Genomic DNA, 19,681 nt, shown 5'->3' with positions numbered 1-19,681 from the left:
TGTTGCAAAAAAAAAAAAACACAGGTTCATCTAATACTCAGAAATACGCAGTGGGCTTGAACCCCTCATCATCAGCGTGCTTATTAAGAAGAAGAAAGGAGACATACTGTACACAAGTTGTTCATTGTTTGCGTTGCTTCTATGAACAAAAACACACACACACACACGTAATAAAGATGATTTCCTGGCCGAAATCTGTCTACAGTGTCCAACTGTAAAAGAACTACTATCCCATTCTTCACAGAGACTGAAACCAACCTACGGATGCTTTATTGGGCATTGATTGGCCGTACCGAAACCAAGACACATTTTCCGCACTGATTTTCATTGAAAAGTGAATCCTACGAAAACCAGGGTATACAAAAACTGAGGTTCCACTGTAGAAGAAATAAGAACCTACTTGCTGAATACGCGACTCTCCAGCCGAGATCGTGATGTGTTGGCACTGTGCTTCAGGTTGCTGAGATTGGGGTATTTAGTCTTCTTTTTCCTTTTCCCCCTTTTGCCCATCTTGTCAGAACCGAGGTTTTCTCCTGTTTGCATCTCGATGTCCCGAGCTAGCTCTGCATCATGCCAGTCTGTAATGTACAACAAACATCACATAAACTTCCTGATTGGCCAAAGAACTGTCCTAAGAATGTCACCAGTTGCTCTGATTTTCAATACCCTGATACACAGTAGTGTGGAAAATAAGTATTTGATCCCCTGCTGATATTGTACCTTCATCCCCTTACAAAGATATTACATGTATCAGTTTTATGGTAGAATTATTTCAACATAGAGAGCACAATGTAAAAAAAAGCATGCAGTAAAGTGTATAAATGAGTATTAGATTGAAGAAAATAAGTTTTTAATGGCAATAAAAAAGGTTGTTGAGGAGTTGGTGCATCCCCAAAGCAAAATGTTTTCACCATGTTTGACAGTAGGGATGCTGTTGTTGGACTCATAGTCGCCATTTTTGTGTGAGTCCACTTGATGGGTGCAAGGAGATCCATTTTGATGTCATGTCACCACATCACTTTCTCCCAAGCCTTGTGTGATTAATTCAGTTGTTTCCTTGTCAAACGTTCAGACGGGTCTGTACATTTGTCTCCTTGAGCAGGGAGACCTTGCAGGCACTGCGGGATCTCAATCCTTTACAGCGAAGTGTCTTACTAATGCTTTTCTTTCTGACTGTGCTCCCAACACCCTTGACATCTTCAACCACCTCCTTCATTGTCATTGTGGGCTGCTCCCTCACCTTTCTCACAATTATCCTTACCCCACCAGATGAAATCTTGCATGGAGCTTCAGAGCGAGGGTGATTAACTGTAATCTTAGATTTCTTCCATTTATCAATGCGTGCACCAATAGTGCTCTCTTTTTCACTAATTGTCTACTTCATGCTCTTGTAGTTCATTTCAGTCTTGTGCAGGTCTACAACCTTGAGGTCAGCTCTTTGATTTCCCTATGGTGGTGGAGAGGTTTGAAGTGAAGACTGTTTGACAGGTGCCTTTTATCCACATATAAAGAGTTGAGATTAGGAGTACTTCTTAAAGAGACAGGCGTCATTTGTGTGTTTAATGGACACAATCACTTATTTTCCCCACTGAATATGTACAACTGTGATTCATATTTAATACTCCTACTTCTCCACCTGACTGCAATTGAACATTTGCAAATCAAATAAGTGCCAAACATTATCCAGTTACTTAATAGAAGCCTAAAAAAATTACATGACAGCATGTATGCTTGTACAAACACAAATAAGTCATGAACACATTTCCACATTTTCTTTGTCTTTGTGGTCGTAAATGCGCGTACATAAGAAAACCGAATGCGTCCTATTTATGTGGGGCTTTGGGTTTTGCTGCAAAGAAAAAGCAGGATGAGGTACACGTGAGAAAGACAAAGGATAAAAGGATAAAGAGGCTTCAGACATGAATGTTGCAGCAGGGCTAATTTCTCTTTCAACACTCCTTAGCCAGATGGGGTGTGTGTTTGTTTGGACAAGTGTGTGTCTGAGCCGTAGTGTAGACCACACACACACACAAGCACTAATGCATCAGGGCTCTTTTGCTTAGTTTAGGTGTTGCTTGTAATTCAAGCACTGGGACAGTGTGTGTCTGTGTGAGAATGACTTATGTCTCATCTTTTATTATGTTGTATTTATTAAAAAAAACATGCATTTTTTATACTAATAACACGCTGTATTCAACCACAAAACAGCAAGATTTATTAATGAATACGTTTTTGATTAATATGCTGTAAAATTCAAAATGCAGAGTGGCGAGGGACTACTGTACCGTATTTTCCGGACGACAAATTGCTCCGGAGTATAAGTCTCATCAGTCAAAGAATGTGTCATGAAGAGAAACAAAAAACATACACTTCTGATCAAAATCTTAAGACCAGTTTAAAAATTGCTAGAATTTGCATTTTGCACATTTGGAACTTAATGAGGTTTTAAGTAGAGCTACAATATGCAAAAGCAAGAAGGGGGAGTGAGACAAAAAACATTTGGAACTTGTAATTTAAAAAAAAAAAAAAAAAACTGAAACAGGTTGTTTATCACCTGATTAAAAGTATTGGCATTGATATGCCATAGGCATTGATACTGTCATGCCCTCCTGATGGCTAAAGCTAAGAAGCTTTCTCTTTTTGAACGTGGTCGGATTGTCGAGCTGCATAAGCAAGGCCTCTCGCAGCGTGCCATTGCTGCTGAGGTTGGGCGCAGTAAGACAGTCATTCTACATTTTTTGAGAGATTGGAACAAAGTCAAGCGGTAGATCTGATTGCCTGTCCATCAAGACAAAGGGTGGTCTTCGACCCACATTAAGGCCCTTACTGGTGCCAACTGCAGTGCAATAACCATCAGACGTCATCTGCGGGAAAAGGGTTTAAAAAACAAAAAACAAATTCAAAGACCTCGTCTCCTTCAACGCCACAAAACTGCCCTTTTACACTTTGCCAGGGAGCATCAAACATGGGACATTGAAAGGTGGAAAAAAGTTTTGTTCACTGATGAGAAAAAATTTAACCTTGGCGGTCCAGATGGCTTCCAAATTTACTGGCATGACAAGGAGATCCCACCTGAGATGTTTTCTACCCGGCACAGTGGAGGGGTGTCCATCATGATCTGGGGTTCTTTTCCATTCAGTGGAACACTGGAGCTTCATGTAGTGCAGGGTCGTCAAACGGCGAATGCTTACGTGCAGATGTTGCAGCGGGCATCCCTCATGACTGAGGGCCCTCGTCTGTGTGGTAACAGCTGGGTTTTTCAACAGGACAACGCTGCAGTTCACAATGCTCGCTTGACCAAGGACTTCTTCAGGGAGAATAACATCACTCTTTTGGACTATCCTGCATGTTCCCCTCATTTAAATCCTATTGAGGAAACACTCGCATCAAGCATGCCCAAACAAATTTTTGAAGTGATTAACAAGAACGGTGGAGCTACTCATTACTGAGTCCTACTGATACATTTTTTTGTTGTGGTTTGGAGAGTTTTTCTTATTTTTTGAGTGATGGTCTTAAACTTTTGGTCAGGTGATAAACAGCCTATTTCAGCTTTATTGTTGTTTTCAAGAAATTACTTTTTCAAAGTGCTTTTTGTCTCACTCCCCCTTCTTGCTTTTGCATATTGTAGCTCTACTTAAAACCTCATTGAGATCCAAATGTGCAAAATGCAAATTCTAGCAATTTTTCAACCAGTCTTAAGATTTTGATCAGGAGTGTATATACTGTAAGTCGCACTGGACTATAAGTCACATTTTTTCATTTGCAGTTGCATTCATCTTAAAACATGTAGCAATATGATCATCAAAACGTACGGTACATTTAAATATGTCCAACACTCACATTTGTTGAGACTTGACCTTGTTTTTCCATTGATGCATGATGTCAGAAGTAGTTGTCCAACAATGTGTTATGGAAAAATTATGTGATGATGAAAGTTTATATACTGATATTGTTTTACAATGTGGCCTGCAATGGATTTGACACCCCGGGTCTATGTCATGCAATACCGATCATGTAATCCTCTCATAGTTCAGTTCACCTTACAGATGCTGACTGCCGTATATTGTTTTGACCCCTTCCATTACTCAGGCTGCCTGTGAGAGAAGCTTCTCAATGTTGAAGGTAGTTTAGAAGAGTGTCATGAATGACTACAGAGAGTGACAGTCATCAAAAAGGTTGCTGAAAGGAATGCACTGATTCAGAGACTGCAGAAAAGATAAGTTGTGCTTTGCGCAGTTCTTTGGAACATGTAACTCAAACATCAGCAAAATACAGTCCGTAGGCCATAGCTTTTCAATCCACCCTGCCTGACTTTTCAGAATATACGTTGAAGCTGTTGCCAGTGACTGGATTTGCAACATTATTTATTGTTAAACTATAATAAGTCTAGAAACATTTGCAATCCCAATCAAAAGAGTTCCAACTGTTTCTGAAACTAGAAGTTCTGTGCTTTCCACTGATGCACATGTCATTCCGATGATCCAAGGTTCTGCATCACAGCAGACAAGAAACTTTTGATTGAAACAAAGCAGAGTGGAGGGGAGCAAGCTTTGTACTTGTATGACGAAGTTCTGCAGAAAAGTCATTTTTTAGTGGACATTTGGGTGTTTCTTACATTTGATTTTTGTGTTTCGCTGTGAAAGCGCACTGTGTTTTAGGTGCAACAGCTAAGTGGATGCAGGCACAGTACAACTGGCTTCGTATGAGTACGCCCTAACACTTAAAGCATGTAGTGTTGCAAAACAACCTTCATCAACAGCATCCTCAAAATCACAAATGTATGCGTTGCGTTCTACTCTGCACTAAAAGTCACAGCCAGTTGTTTTTGAGATGCTGAATGGGAACTGTCATCCCAGCTTGTGTGGTCCTACACAACCATGGAGAGTCCCTGACGCTGAAGGTCACTACAGGGGATTTAAACTCGACTGAAGCTGGAGACACAGCTGGCAATGAGCTCCTCCTCGTCAAACTGAGAAGTTAAGTCCTCTGGCATGTCACATTTTTTAATGGTGGAGGGTCCACCGACACTTTCTAAAAAAAATGAGGTCCATCACCTACACCAACATCTTCTCAAATTTGTATTCACACAATCTTCAGGCGATGCCAAATATGTCACAGCAAATAAACTTCATGATATCAAATAAATGATTAAGTATTCTGTTGTCCCTCGCCACTTCGCAATATATTAATAAATAAATCATGCTGCTTCAGGGTTTAATATACAGTAATATTAGTAAATTTTAAAAAAAGGATTTTTAAGCACATTTTATGTCCTTCTTGACTACATTAAGCATTTTCATGCATAAACATTGCTAAATGAACAAAATATAAGGCATCCAGAAGACACATAAAAAGACGCTGTGATATGTAGTACTTTACACTGATCACTAGCTGTCAGTAATGTTACTGACACACCAACACCAGACTTGATTGCCGGAACAACAGGCTTTTCTTGCAGATTTTAATTATCTCACAACAGACACAATAATCCATAATAAAAATCCCTAATAAAATCTCAGGCTACTGCTGTGGCCGTAACCCATGTCAAGCTAAAACTCAACTCTGAACCCCCTTCCTGTCTGCCCACCATACAACTCCCCCAGGGACCACTTTTATAGCAGCACACATGAGCGGGAGTTTATGTCTTAAATGGCTTATTTACTCTTATTAGAATCGTAATATAATTGTAATCTATATAGAGTAATACGAGTGTAAACGTGACTATAGGGATGTTATTTCATGTCGAGAGGGCTCTAATAATGTTAAACCCATATTTAGAAAGTCATAAACAAGTTTTCTATGCTCTTAACTACAAAAATATTTGATGAATAAATAAGGAATCCTACTTCTTGGAAATGTACTTATCACAGTCTGGTTTGGAACCAATTAACCGCGATAAATGAGGGATTACTGCATTTGAATCACAGTGTCAACTGTAATTCAAAAGTTCTCTCAAAAGTGGAGCAAACAAGCAAGTTTGGTGCTTGTTGACATGCCCGAAGGCCACATAACAGGAGACCTTACATTTTCAGGAACACTTCATTCATTATTAGTTTTGTCAGTTTGAAGTTGTGACTTGTGTGGGTTCTTTCTTTAACACACGCTTACCAACAATTTCTAAGATTGAATATAACTTATTATATATAGTTTATATAATTCCTAAGATTGGGTCCACGAGAATGAGAAAAAATGAGATATTAATATTAATTTTCAGAAAAGTTCAATGAAACACAGTACCATTATTACTGATGGTGATTAATGGTAACGGTGATTAAGCGTGCAAACAAGTCCGAACATCTTCGTGTTTTGATCTTACAAATCTTAAATAACTGATCAAACGTAGAATTACTACAGCTTCTGTTTGGACATGAACACGGATGTTCAGCTGGGATGGAAAAAACAGCCACAAGTCACTCACTGACACTTGGAACACCAAGATAGGTTGGATTGCAAGGTTTAAAGAGTGCTTAAAGCACTTAAGGTGCGGTTCCGATCCTGCCTTGCACACTGCCACTCCCATATTATGCTGTATTATCATTTGATGCCATAGTTCACAGTCTGGCTACTCTGTTCTGGCAAAACAGCTTTTCTCCAAATGAGAAATCTTTTAATCTTTTAATCACGCGAGATCTCATGACACCCCTAATAGATAGCTATAGCACCCCAACAGCAAGCACTAATCACTTATTATATTCAATGATGGAACTTGAGCTACATCTGCATATAACATCACCCCTTTTCAAGTTCACACATTTCAATCATCCACCTAAACATTTGTATATGTTTTGGTTTCCTTGTTTGCTCACTTACCATTCCTGTGGTCTTTCTTCCTCTTCTCTTGCTCTTCTCTCTGACGGTCCTCCTGACAACAAGGCCGGCCCTCCTCATCTCGAGGAATGATACGCCCATGGAAAGGGCACTAGAGGACACAGTACAAAGCGGAGTAAATCATAAAACTCCTCTATGGCAGGGATCGGCAGTGGACAAGATTTGCCCAGTCCCCAGCTTGAACTGGTGGAGGCGGCGTAAGGCAACGTACACGTTGAAATTTCAGCCAAATCAGATGAAGCGCTGCCGTCCAAATTTTGCCACTTGCAAGTGATCAAAATGAATATGTTCCGTTTCCAAGCTACATGGGTTGCCACTGTGGCAACATCACTCAGTACGTCAACTGTTGATGCGGGATTTGAACCTGAAAGTGTGAGCACTGGAGAGGCAAATCTGGCCATGCAAATAGGCGAAATTAATAATGAGTCGTCAAGTTACAGATACAGCAAGTATAAAGTATATTTTTTTTCTTTTCGACATCAGCACCAGTTCGAGCTAGATTTAGAAACACATCAAATGCATTAAATATACTGAATGAACAAATGACTTTGACTGCCAAGATGGAGGATTAAATATATCCAAGCTTACAAGAAGGTGATCGGACGTTTACAACAAATATCAGAGCTTTTCCTGAAGAAGGATAGGACGCATGCACTTCATGTACAAATAAAAGGTAAGACTGTTTGTTTAGAATGAATCTAATCATGCTGGATATGAGACAAAAACGACAAAAAACAGCAGTATGAAGAAGGCTAAGGAGGTCTGGGTTTCCATGCAGACTGCTACTTCTATGACCCATACTCAGATAAGCACAAGATGGAACTTGTAAGTGGCAATTTAAATGAAGATGTCATCAAATGTGTCAAACTACTTTGTTGTGTTACCTTAAGCCGGTCCTGTCTCTTACACAGCTTCCCATCACCTAACGGTGCATGGCAGTAATGGCTAACAGGAGTGAATTGGCCAGGGAAGGAAATGTATCTGCATCTGCTCTCTGCCAGCATCTCCTTGTTCTCCACCTCCTCTTCCACATTGGAATGAACCCAAAACTGGTGCTGAGAGGCCAATCTAAGGTTACATACACAAGTAGATCAGAATGCTGAATTTTATACAATGCTGTCTGTGCATGTGTTCCAGGTGCACTACTTGATGATCTTTCCAGAGTTGGGCTGCTCCTGGCCCCAGTAGTACAGATCTAAACCAAATGGAACCACAGGAGCCTTTGAAGCTGTTTGGTCTGAGTTGGACTGAGTGGAAGTGGGATCAGAGGAGCTGCTGCAAACACAAATTTCATTAAAATAGTAAGACGGCAAATAAAAGTGGCAAATAAACCCTTGCACTCACAAAACATTCAGCGTCATGCCAGTGATAATTTGTAGAAAGCAATACATAACCTAATAACTGGGTGGGCCACCCTTAGCAGCAACAACTGCAATCAAGGGTTTGTGCTAAGTTGCAATGAGTCTCTTACAGCGCTGTGGAAGAATTTTGGCCCACTCATCTTTGCAGAATTGTTGTAATTCGAGCATGGACCGCCTTTTAAGGTCAATAGGATAGGATAGAATAGGCTCAATAGGATTCAGGTCAGGAATTTCTTAATTTTGTTTTTCTTCAGCCATTCAGAGGTGGATTTGCTGGTGTGTTTTTGATCATTGTCCTGCTACAGAACCCAAGTTTGTTTCAGCTTGAGGTTATGAACAGATGGCCGGGCATTCTCCTTCAGGATTTTTTGGTAGACAGCAGAATTCATGGTTCCATTTATCACAACAAGTCTTCCAGGTCCTGAAGCAGCAAAGAACCAGATCATCACACTACCACCACCATATTTTACTGTTGGTATTATGTTTGTATGTCTGAATTTCATTGCATAGTATAACTACCTGTTTTACTGTGCATATGACAATAAAACTCTTCAAATGGGGCATTATTTTTACACCAGATGTAATGGGACACACACCTTCCATAAAGTTAAACTATTGTCCCGTCATAACTCAGAGTATTTTCCCAAAGCCCTTGGGGATCATCAAGACGTTTTCTGGCAGAATTGAGATGAGCCTTAATGTTCTTTTTGTTCAGCAGTGGTTTTGGTCTTGGAACTCTGTAACGCAGGCTGTTTTTGCCCGGCGTCCTTCTTATGGTGGAGTCATGAACACTGACCTAAACTGTGAGACAAGTGAGGCCTGCAGTTTTCTGAATGTTGTTGTGGGGTCTCTTGGATGAGTTGTCGCGGGGGTAATTTTGGTTGGCCTGCCACTCCTGGGAAGGGTCACCACTGTTCCATGTTTTCGCCATTTGTGGATAATGGCTCTCACAGGGGTTCGCTGGAGTGCCAAAGCTTTAGAAAGGGCTTTATAACCTTTTCCAGACTGATAGATCTCAATCTCTTAAGTTATGTTTTAACAGCGCGGCAATCACTTTTTGACACAGGACCATGTAGGTTTGGATTTTTTTTTCTCCTTTAATAATCAGAAGAGGGCAAACACTTTTCACACCACTGTATATAAGACTATAGGTAGAACGATGGCAAGTTTTGTTTTTTTTTTACCTGGATATGGCAGTAAGACGAAGGTCTTTTCGAAGGACGTTTAATGTTGCAGCCGCACAAGTTGGATCACCCTCTTCTTCTTCGAGTCTTTTTAGCCTCCTGGAGTAAGAGGATGAAGCTAGGGGTGGAGTGGAAGGTCTTTGGACAGGAGTTCTTTTTGTGACAGCCAATGCTGGGGTGGATGTGGAAGGATTCAAACCTAGCAACAAAAAAAGCTAAAGTTCAACAGGGCATAAGGATTTACAATAATTTGTGCTAATTAGCTGCAATCAGTTGATCAAACATTTAAGACCACAGTCTCACAGTCAAAATCATTTTCTGTCATCATTCACACTGTCATGACCTCCTGGGGGCATTGGCAAAAAGCTTTCTGTCTGACTGTGGCAGGACGCTGAAGGTAGCGGCAGTATGACAGTGATTTTACTTCTTTAGAGCAGGGGTCGCCAATCCGTCAATCGCAATTGACCAGTCTATCTTTGGGACTTACCCAGTTTGTTGCTGTGGTAAATTCCCTAATTATACGTGTATATTTAATACAGGCACTGTTCAGGGCTGACTTCAAGTTTTGCAGGGCAGCTAAGTGTCCTTCTTAGGAGCAATGGCACCTTTGAGCCATCTGGGCAGCTGCTATTGAAATGAGCGTACATTATATGTTTATGTCTGTCTGTGTTGGTGACAAAAGACACCAGACAATTTATCAGACATTGTATCAACATCAAATCAGCCAGCTGGATGAAAATCTGAATTGTGTATTAATAAAGCCCATCAAACGTTCCATTGCGCCTGGCTCTCTGACCGGAGCAGCTGCGTGGATGAGGTGCTGCAGCGAATTCACTTAAATAACATACAGTCGCAGCTCTCCACTACAATGGCATAAATAGTAGGGAAAAATAATTGCCTTATCACATCTGTGTCCCTCCCTCAGCGCCAGTGACCAACAGACACGCATTTTGACCACTCAACATCCCCGTACGCCTCACCACTCTTCAGGCACGCACCTCGCCGTGAATTTGGCCTCCAAAGTCTATCCGGATGTGCCAATGCACGCCAATAGTACAAAAGGCACAATGAGAAAAGGCGGAACTGTTGACTCTAACAACCAATGACAACAAACACAAAGCTGTGCGTTTAAATATGTATCACTTAAAAAAAAACTTTCTACAAAAATGTGTATGTATATACTGTATACACGTATAAATGTATCAGAGTGTAGTGGGGGTAGATCTTGCTTAGGTTCACGGTCGAGCCCAGCGATCTGGCACTCAAAAAGGAGGGTGTCCACTGCCTTAGAGGATGTTGAGGGTTATGAGGGCAGCGAGCATCTGTCTTGACTGAGGGCCCCAGTCTATGCAGTGATGTTTGCTGTTTCAACAGGACAACATTGCTCCAAAATGATGGAATTGCACAATCTGAACTCCATCTTTAAGCCGTTCTTGCAGATGTAGTCCTGTGGTTATTGGGCTGCAGTCTGGATCACTGACAGCCTTCAATTGGGTTTAGGATTGGCCTGTGCCTTCATGGACACCAGTGGGATAAGAATTTTTGTGGGGTCTACAATTTCTGGAGTCTACATCCCCCTCAGGGAATTTAAAATCACTGTCATGTCTAACCTCAACGACGTATTGCGATGTCTTTCCTGTCTGCTTGGAGTTTGCAGACAGCGTGCTCCATGTCTTCTGTGGTACCTTCACGGTACTCAACACGCTTCGACACTCATGAGGATCGAACCCACAACCACTAGGCTGGGAGAGAACCTGTCTACCACCTGAGACATGCCGTCTCTATGCAGTGCTACATGCAGGCTGGCGTAAGTACAATGGATCCTTGGTTTTATCATTAATTTGCTCCAAAAGGTCAGACAAAAACGGAAACATAGGAAAACCAAGGCAATTTTATACATTGGAAATAATGTAGAGCCAATGAATCAAATTAATTAAAACAAAACATACATTTTATAGAAAATAATTATAGTTTTACATGCAGAAGGCAATGTGAAATAATTATAAAGACATTGAAAGGATGGAACTTATTATTGATGTGGGCCTCCTCTACGTCTTGGTGAGATCAAATTCAATAGTGTTTCTCACCTTCTTTGTCAATTTTCTGCCACTTGGAACTTTCTTTGGCCCCATGGAGGGCTATTTAGCAGTTGCACTCAATTTAACAAATGCATAGTTTTCCTTGTTTGGGCACTCGATTTGGTGGAACGAGACAATACAAGACTAGCTTGTTATGTTCTATATTGTATGTTCAAGACAAGATTTTGCAAAACGTTTCAACGAAAACCGAATCATACTAAAACTGGGGTGTATGCGTATGCTTATTTTTAACAATATATTCTCAAATAAACCAAATTCGACCAAACAGTATGAAAACTGAGGTTTGACTGTACTAAAGTGTTTTGAGTCGTTTCAAGTGTTTTCATGTGGACAAGAATATTTCCTTATAAGATCATGTGTGGACAGATGATTTTTCAGATCTCTAAAAGTCCCCAAAGGTCTTGGGGATCATCAAGATGTTTTTTGGCAGAACTGAGACGAGCCTTAATGTTCTTTTTGTTCAACAGTGGTTTTGGTCTTGGAACTCTGTAATGCAGGCCGTTTTTGCCCAGTGTCTTTCTTATGGTGGAGTCAAGTTAACACTGACCTTAAAGGGATAGTTCGGATTTTTTGACATTAAGTTGTATGACACCCTCATCAGCACTGTAGTCCAATAACAGCGACTGACAGTTCTGGTCAGATTTCTGTGATGAAGAATGTAGTTCCGCTTAGTTGCTGGGGACAATTAAGTAAAGAATTTGGCTTCTAAAAACAACATGCCATCAAAAGATCAAAACATCTGCATCACAAAAATGCCTTCTCAAAAACTCAAACCTCACAAAACGCTCGGCGTTATATCTGTCTCCCGCCGTATCCCTGCGCACTGTTGCCTGTGCATGTGAATGTGACGAAGACACTCGCATCTTCCTCCGCTGTGGAACACAAACAAGATGGCCGCGGCGCTCCGTCACGGAAGTACATGCGAGCGTCTTCGTCACATACACATGAACGCACAGGCAACAGTGAGCAGGAATATGGCGAGAGACAAATATATAACGCCAAGCGTTTTGTGAGGTCTGATTGTTTTACAACTAAGTGGAACTAGGTCCTTCATCATGGAAATCTGACCAGAACTGGACTTAGGAGACCAAGTGGAGGGGTAAGTCTCTGTTATTGGACTACAATGCTAATGGGGTTATCGTACAACTTCATGTAAAAAATCCGAACTATCACTTTAAATGAGGCAAGTGAGGCCTGGAGTTCTTTGGATGTGGGGTCTTTTGTGATCTCTTGGATGAGTCGTCGCTGCACTCTTGGGGTATACTTGGTGTTCACCTGAACATTAAACTGGATTAGAGTACAAATTCACATGTACTGTATAACATGGGCCAGAGCGGACTATCTGGTAATGAGGCTGGGGTACTTTGGTGTGCATTTTATGACTCCACAGTGGTGTCAGCCAATTTCAGGAAGGGGTCTGCTGAGCTGCTAACAGGGGGAAACTCAAGTGGCTGATAAGGAAGGCCAGCTCCCCTCCCCCAATGGTAGCAAAGCTATGATGGACAATGAATCTGCGCGGGTCCGCCGCCAGACACAAAACATTCAGCAGCTCTTTCAAACAGACTCCTCCATCCCAATTGTGTGAAGGTACTTCAGAACCAATGCTGCCCTCAGTGCCTTATACACTATTCATACATTTACTCATTTATACTTATAGAAGTAATGAAGACTAATTCTGTTCTATTTATATTAGTAAGAGATCTATCTCCTTCATCACCCATCAATTTCAATATACAATGACATTCTTAGACTTGAAATGATAATCTTGACAAACAACTAATGAGAGGATAAAAGGAAAAGCAGAGAAGAGGTAAAGAAAAAAACAACAGCAGTATTGATTTTCCAGGGTTAAGCGGGGCCTGTAATTAACATGTTAATTTGAGAAAGAGGACGATAGCGTCCTGACTGAGCAGGGATAAAAACACTAATAATCAGGGTGACAAAATAAGGACAAGAAGGATGTAAAAAGGAAAAGGGCTCATCATGTTAATGAACAATTAAAATGGGAACAAAACTAATAAAATAATAAATGTGCACCACTGAAATGCACATACTCAGTATATACTGTCTATATAATGTATGAATATGGTATTGCGGTGTAACAGTACGTGTATTCGTAATCTGAGGAAGTGTTCATGGCGTCACTCACCTACTCACTAAACAAATATAGTGCAGTGCTGTCAAATGATTAGAAAGTTTAATCAGATTAATCAGTTTTCAAATTAATCAATCATGATTAATCACCATTTGCAACTACGTCTAAAAATATGCCAATTTTTACAGTACTTAATTAACAAAGTGAATAAATGACAGGACAGAATTATATATATTTGTATGTATTAGCAGCTCCAAATGAACTGAAAATTTATATTAAGCTAAAAGATAGCAAACATGTCTGAAACTCTATTTGAGTAACAATATCCTCTTTTTGAATCACTCCTCCCTGAGCTACCACCTTATAGCAGAGGAGGAGTTTTCAGATGTTTGCAATGATGCTAGAAACTAAGTTGCCACGGGCTTTTATGCCCCTGTAACGACCACCTAAGACAAACATGTCCTGAGTAAGGGAGCAGACAAAGAGTAGCTCAGAAGTACCCAATGATAAGCGACAACGTTAGATCTAGTATTTCCTCCCCCGGACAAGGGTCGTCAGGTTCTCCCTCCGGAACCAGTTCTGGGGGCTGGCCTGGTGACACCTTTGTAGTGGCAGTTGAACGTGACAGTTAACGGTGCGGTGATATTGTTCAGCCCAGAATGTCACCTCTGTGGTGGGGAAGGAGCCTGAGCTGGTGCATGAGGTTGAGAAGTTCCGACAAGATATCGTCGGACTCACATAGACGCATGGAAAGTGCGCTGGAAGCAGTTGACTCGCCAGACAAGAGATGGAGTCTCTTCCACTCTGTTGTTGCCAGCAGTGAGAGGCGATGGGGATGGGCAGGGGTGGCAATACCTTAAAGCTTGATGATAAAACTATCAGTGAACCATAAAGTCATAAACATGTAACATTGTGGCCTTTTTTAACAGTGGTATATGTATGCTGCGCATTTGACCTGGATTACCATCTATTTTTATATTATTACTGGTTTAGGATGAATGTCATGCGCTTTCCCCGGACAAAAACGGCCTATTTTCGAAGATAAATACAAAAAAAAATTGCCAAAAATCTGTGAATTTGAGGGGATCCACTGTCAACGCAAGTGTTCCTCACAGGTTCTACATAACAACCAACGCATTTTAGAATAGAAATAAAATACCATGACTCAAAATGATCCGACCCCATAATGAAATACAATGGCACACTCGTTCACCCGCGACTACATTCATGTGTGTAATCTCACAAGTATGACTGCCGCCGCCTTACACAACAGAAATAATCAGAATGACTCCAAATAAGACTAGAACTGGAACCCAACATCATAGAAAATGCAGTAAAACAGCAGAACAGAAGTGACAGATAGTAACACAAATGATCCGTGTGAACACAGGCCAGCAGGGGCCAGGATGGAGGGGGTTCACACCCTGTCCATCAGTAGGGAACCTTTTTGGTTAAGAGAGCCATGAAAGCTACATATTTTGAAATATATTTCCGTGAGATCCATATAATATTTATGAACACAAATACGAACCATATTCCTCCTGTAGATGCTCAGGGATATGCGGCTCATATCCTTCTTTCTCTGGTACCTCACTGAAATCATCATCATCATCCTCCTCCTCCTCACCATCTGATGAAACCTTAATGACAGAAAGAAACGTGTTTATGCCATTTAATACATTTAGTAATGGAAAGAATCTTTCTTTCTTAACACGTGAGAAATAGTTACATTTATGATAAATTTGTATAAATGCTCATTATTGAATGCAAGAGAAACAGTCTTGTAGATTTTTATAACAGTTGTGTGGATGTTGGCATCTATTACTTTGCTCTACCGATCATTACGAGCATCACAGACAACCAGATCCCACACTTATGTGGAAAAAAGCCTGATCCTATTCCCTCTGCCAACTACATCCTCTATAGTGTTTTATCGCAGCCCTGCCCCCAACACTCAGCTCCTTTACCTCAAGGGAGTAGTCGGTTCACATGATCTGTAACGTGACATCTTTATATCACTAATCACGGGTGTCAGGTCTATTAGCCGAGCCAGAGCTTCACAAACCATTTTCTGTCAAGAAGTGTTTTCTCTGCTGTCTGGTTAAAGGAAAACTGCACTTTTTTTGGAATTTTGCCCATCATCCACAATCCTTAAGTGAGACATGAACACATATGTCTTTCTTTTTTCTGTGCGTTCTAAAGATATAAAAACAGCTCAAAAGACGCAGCTAACAATGCACGTAATGGGAAATACTTATTCCGCCTATAAAGCCTTCTGAAAAAGACTCCAAAAAGCGCCAACAAAGCTCCATTTACATATGTGATGTGCATGTTAACTGAGCTACACTTTACGGTAATGCTTAACAAGACCAAAATACGGCAAAATACTGTAAGCATTACATGTTATCATGAATGTACCTGTTACTACATGGTCACAGCATGTATATTAAACCATAAAACCTTGTTGGAGGTTTTGGAGGTGTTTGGATTGTGGATAATGAACAAAACTCCAAAAAAGTGCAGTTTTTCGTTAAGCACTCCTTTTTTTTTTTTTTTTTTTACCTCGTCCGGATCCTTGTTCTGAATCCTGAAATGACACACCTTTACTTTGGGTTTTATTTCACATAGAACACATTGAAGTACCTTAAGACACGTTCAGATTCTAGTAAGGACCACCCAAAAAAGGTACTGCTGGTTTCTGGTGGCCTTATGATACACTGTCCGAATTAGCCGGACCACCCCCCCACCCTGACGCTCTCAGCGGATCCATCACTTTTAATGTGCAATTCCCTCGTTTCAGACAGTCAAGACCTCTAATGAAGTTGGACTCTGCCGGCACTGACTGACTGAAATTCTACTATTAGCCAATAAAGCAACGTTTTACAATGAATTGCAACTACTGTGCATATGTTGTCACACAATGACATTTTGATAAAGCACAATTCCGTTCATTATCTTCTTCTTATCTTGTCCATCTCCCTGGTATTTGTGTTGACGGGCTAAAAACAACATTGAAGACGTCAGCTTGTTTTGTGATTGCTAAAGAGACAAAGCTGAACTGAAATGCTCTACGGAAAATGTGGAACTATGAGGAAAATGGGAATTTTTGGGATGTGGGATATAGTTATCCTGAATGTTTTGATGTTAGAATGGTTTGGGAAATGTGGGCAAATTAAATTCATTTCAGTGGGGATTTTTTTTATTCAGAAAATATGGAATTCTATGAAAACCGGGAATTTTTGGAATGTTGAAGATTGATACTCTGAATGTTTTGAATGAGTTTTGCTGGTATTTTAGAAGTTGTCAAAGGAAATTTCCATCCATCCATTTTCTGTACCGCTTGTCCACACTAGGGTCGCGGATATGCTGGAGTCTATCCCTGCTGTCTTTGGGAATTTTTGGAATGTGGAAAATTGTTATACTGAATGTTCTGATTTTGGAATGGTTGAGTAAGTTGAGAAATTTTTAAGTAGAAAAAAAGAAACTGACATCAAATGAATTGGGGGAAAATGGGAATTGTTGGGATGTGGAAAGTTGTTATTCTGAATTAGGGCTGCAACATTATTACTTAAGTAATTGGTTAGGTCCAGGAGTCAACAAATCGCGGCTCCGGAGCCGCATGCATCTCCCTATCGTGGCTCCCTCCGCAGAGCTCTGAGACACTGCTCATATTATGTTTTCCGGCTCCAGACTATTTTTCTTTTGTGGAGGAGGGGGCAAAATGGCTCTTCTGATAGTAAAGGTTGCCGACCGCTACCTTGGATGGACCAAATCAATTTGAAACAAACACAGTTAGTGGTTTATCAGAAAAGAGGCAAAAATGTTGATCGCGGTTTTCCAAAGTCAAAGCTGATGTATGTGACTATGTTGTTTTGCCTAAAACACAAAGATAATAGGTCTGCTTTCACGGATGACTAAGGAAATTTAAAGATATTCACATTTGGCTGAAATTAGTGGATGTTTATATTTTTTTACACAAAAAAAACTATTAATTGAACACTAAAATTGTTACTGATTAACTGGATAATTTATTGTCTAGTCATCGATTAATTATTGGCTGAACCCCAGCATTGACTTGGCACCTGCCAGTACCATGTCCACCTACCAACCTGTCAGATTTCTTTTCTCTGGCTACTTCGTTCAGCTCCTCCCGACAGATCCTGAGGCGTTCCCAGGCCATTTGAGAGACATAGTCTCTCCAACGGGTTCAGGCCTCTTTCTCGAGGCCTACCAGTCAGCCGTGCCCCTCCCCATGGAGGTGTCCGGGCGGCATCCTGACTAGATGCCTCATCCGGCTCCTCTCAAAGTGGAGGAGCAGCAGCTCTACTCCAAGTTTCTCTGGATGACAGAGCTCTGAGGGAGAGCCCAGCCACCCTACGGAGGAAACTTGAAGGCACTTGTACCCGCGATCTTGTCCTTTCAGTCATTACCCAACGCTCATGACGAGAGATGAGGGCAGGAACGAAGTTCGATTTTCCAAATCCCATCCTTTCAGTATTGAAAATGATGAGTGTTAGTCACCACCGCATCACAAATCAAAAGCCTCGGAGTCATCCTGAACCGCAAGCTCGCATTCAAATCCGACTAATAATCTCATTCACAGTGTTTTGTTTTTTTTTCTTCCATTTTCGCAATATCTCCCGATGCCTTCAGCCTTCTGTCTCACAGCACTCAATAGCAGTTCTCATCAATGCTTTGGTCACCTCTCTTCTTGATTACTGTAATTCCCTACTCACTGGTCTTCCACTGAAAATCAGCCATCAATTACAGCTTATTCAAAACTCTGCTGCCAGAATAATTACCCGCACTAAATTCTCAGACCACATACACCAATTCTCTTTAAGCTCCATTGGCTTCTCGTCAAACAAAGAATTCAATACAAACTCATCCTTTTAACCTTCAAAGCCCTTCATAACCTGGCTCCACCATACTTACAGGACATAATCTGTCCTCACAACCCATCCCGTTAACTCCATTCCTCACCCGCTTTCCTGCTTACGACTCCTCCTTTCAAGATGGACACATTTGGTGCTAGGGCTTCCAGCCGTTCTGCACCCACACTGTAGAACTTATAACCTATACTTATCCATCTACTTCATTCAGCAGAAAATTTCAAATCACAACATAAACACACTTTTGCGTATTCTTCTCGATTTAGGATTTTTGTATTTAATTTCTGGCTATTGTTTTTTCTCGCTCTACTGTGGTTATTTATTGTATTGTCTGTAAGGTTACTTTAGGTGGTTTGAAAGGCGCAAACAAATAACATTTATTATATGTTATACGACATATTATATGCGCGAATGCTCTTCAACATTCACAGAATAAACTATCAGTGAAGCTACAAAGCACTTTTGTAAGGTTCAAATCATTGCTTACATGCATATTTGTGTACGTAAAAACCACCTACAGCACTCCTGAGGAAAATATGGATTGAGCAAAGTCAACAATATAGCTTACTTTTTCTATTACACAATATCGCAATCCAATTCTTCACAACTTAGCACAAATATCACAATTGTGTGTACTTTTCATGAGCTTCTTGGGCAATTATATTGGCACAACCCCCATAAACACCTTAAGGTTCACACTAGAAGAGTTTTTCAATGACAGAAAAGAGTGAAGAGCAAAGATGTGTATTGTAAAACAACTGTTAAGCAACTTTATAATTTGTTACCATCATTATTTCGCAAAATGATTTTTGCCTGCACATTCTGCATCAATTAAAAATCATTGCACTGCATAGAAAGGCAAAGTCAACTTAAATGAACAACAAGCAGTAACTTGATACTATTTTGGGGGAAAAGTCGTTGTACAATGCTACCATCTGCTGGTCACTCTTATTGTACACCAACAGTTAAAATATTCCAGGTACAGTTACATCACTTCAAGGAAAAAAACACCACAGTAGAAAGTCAATATTGGTCAACTATCAAAAATAAAATATTCATATTGTACAATAGTCTCAACACCAATCAGTCCATAATTATTGTTAACATTATATTATTCTTGTTATGATATATTTGCGCTCCAGCCTCACCCATAGGAAGGCAGTCATTTCAAGTCAACTGATGGTGGATACCCCACAAGTCTAGAAGACATTCGTGATGTGCA

General features: G+C 40.6%; 1 protein-coding gene across 5 annotated transcripts in view; it reads right to left on the bottom strand.

Moving 5' to 3' along the window:
- The window catches only part of uvssa (UV-stimulated scaffold protein A), a 42,741-nt gene that overhangs the window by 8,675 nt on the left and 14,385 nt on the right, over nt 1-19,681 (bottom strand). For all 5 annotated transcript variants that reach the window (XR_008572934.1, XR_008572933.1, XR_008572935.1 and 2 more), the window contains 6 exons: nt 15,099-15,207; nt 9,374-9,572; nt 7,975-8,103; nt 7,713-7,896; nt 6,811-6,919; nt 401-578 (listed from right to left, as the gene is read on the bottom strand). Coding sequence is in view for 2 of the 5 variants with exons in the window: in XM_054792543.1 (XP_054648518.1) it covers nt 401-578; nt 6,811-6,919; nt 7,713-7,896; nt 7,975-8,103; nt 9,374-9,572; nt 15,099-15,207 (908 nt within the window). In the remaining 3 variants the exon portion in view is untranslated. The remainder of the gene's footprint in view (nt 1-400; nt 579-6,810; nt 6,920-7,712; nt 7,897-7,974; nt 8,104-9,373; nt 9,573-15,098; nt 15,208-19,681) is intronic.

Source organism: Dunckerocampus dactyliophorus, chromosome 11, assembly GCF_027744805.1.
Source record: "Dunckerocampus dactyliophorus isolate RoL2022-P2 chromosome 11, RoL_Ddac_1.1, whole genome shotgun sequence".
Lineage (NCBI taxonomy): Eukaryota > Metazoa > Chordata > Actinopteri > Syngnathiformes > Syngnathidae > Dunckerocampus > Dunckerocampus dactyliophorus.
The sequence above is the reverse complement of the archived record's forward strand: the minus strand, read 5'-3'. Positions and strand labels throughout refer to the sequence as shown.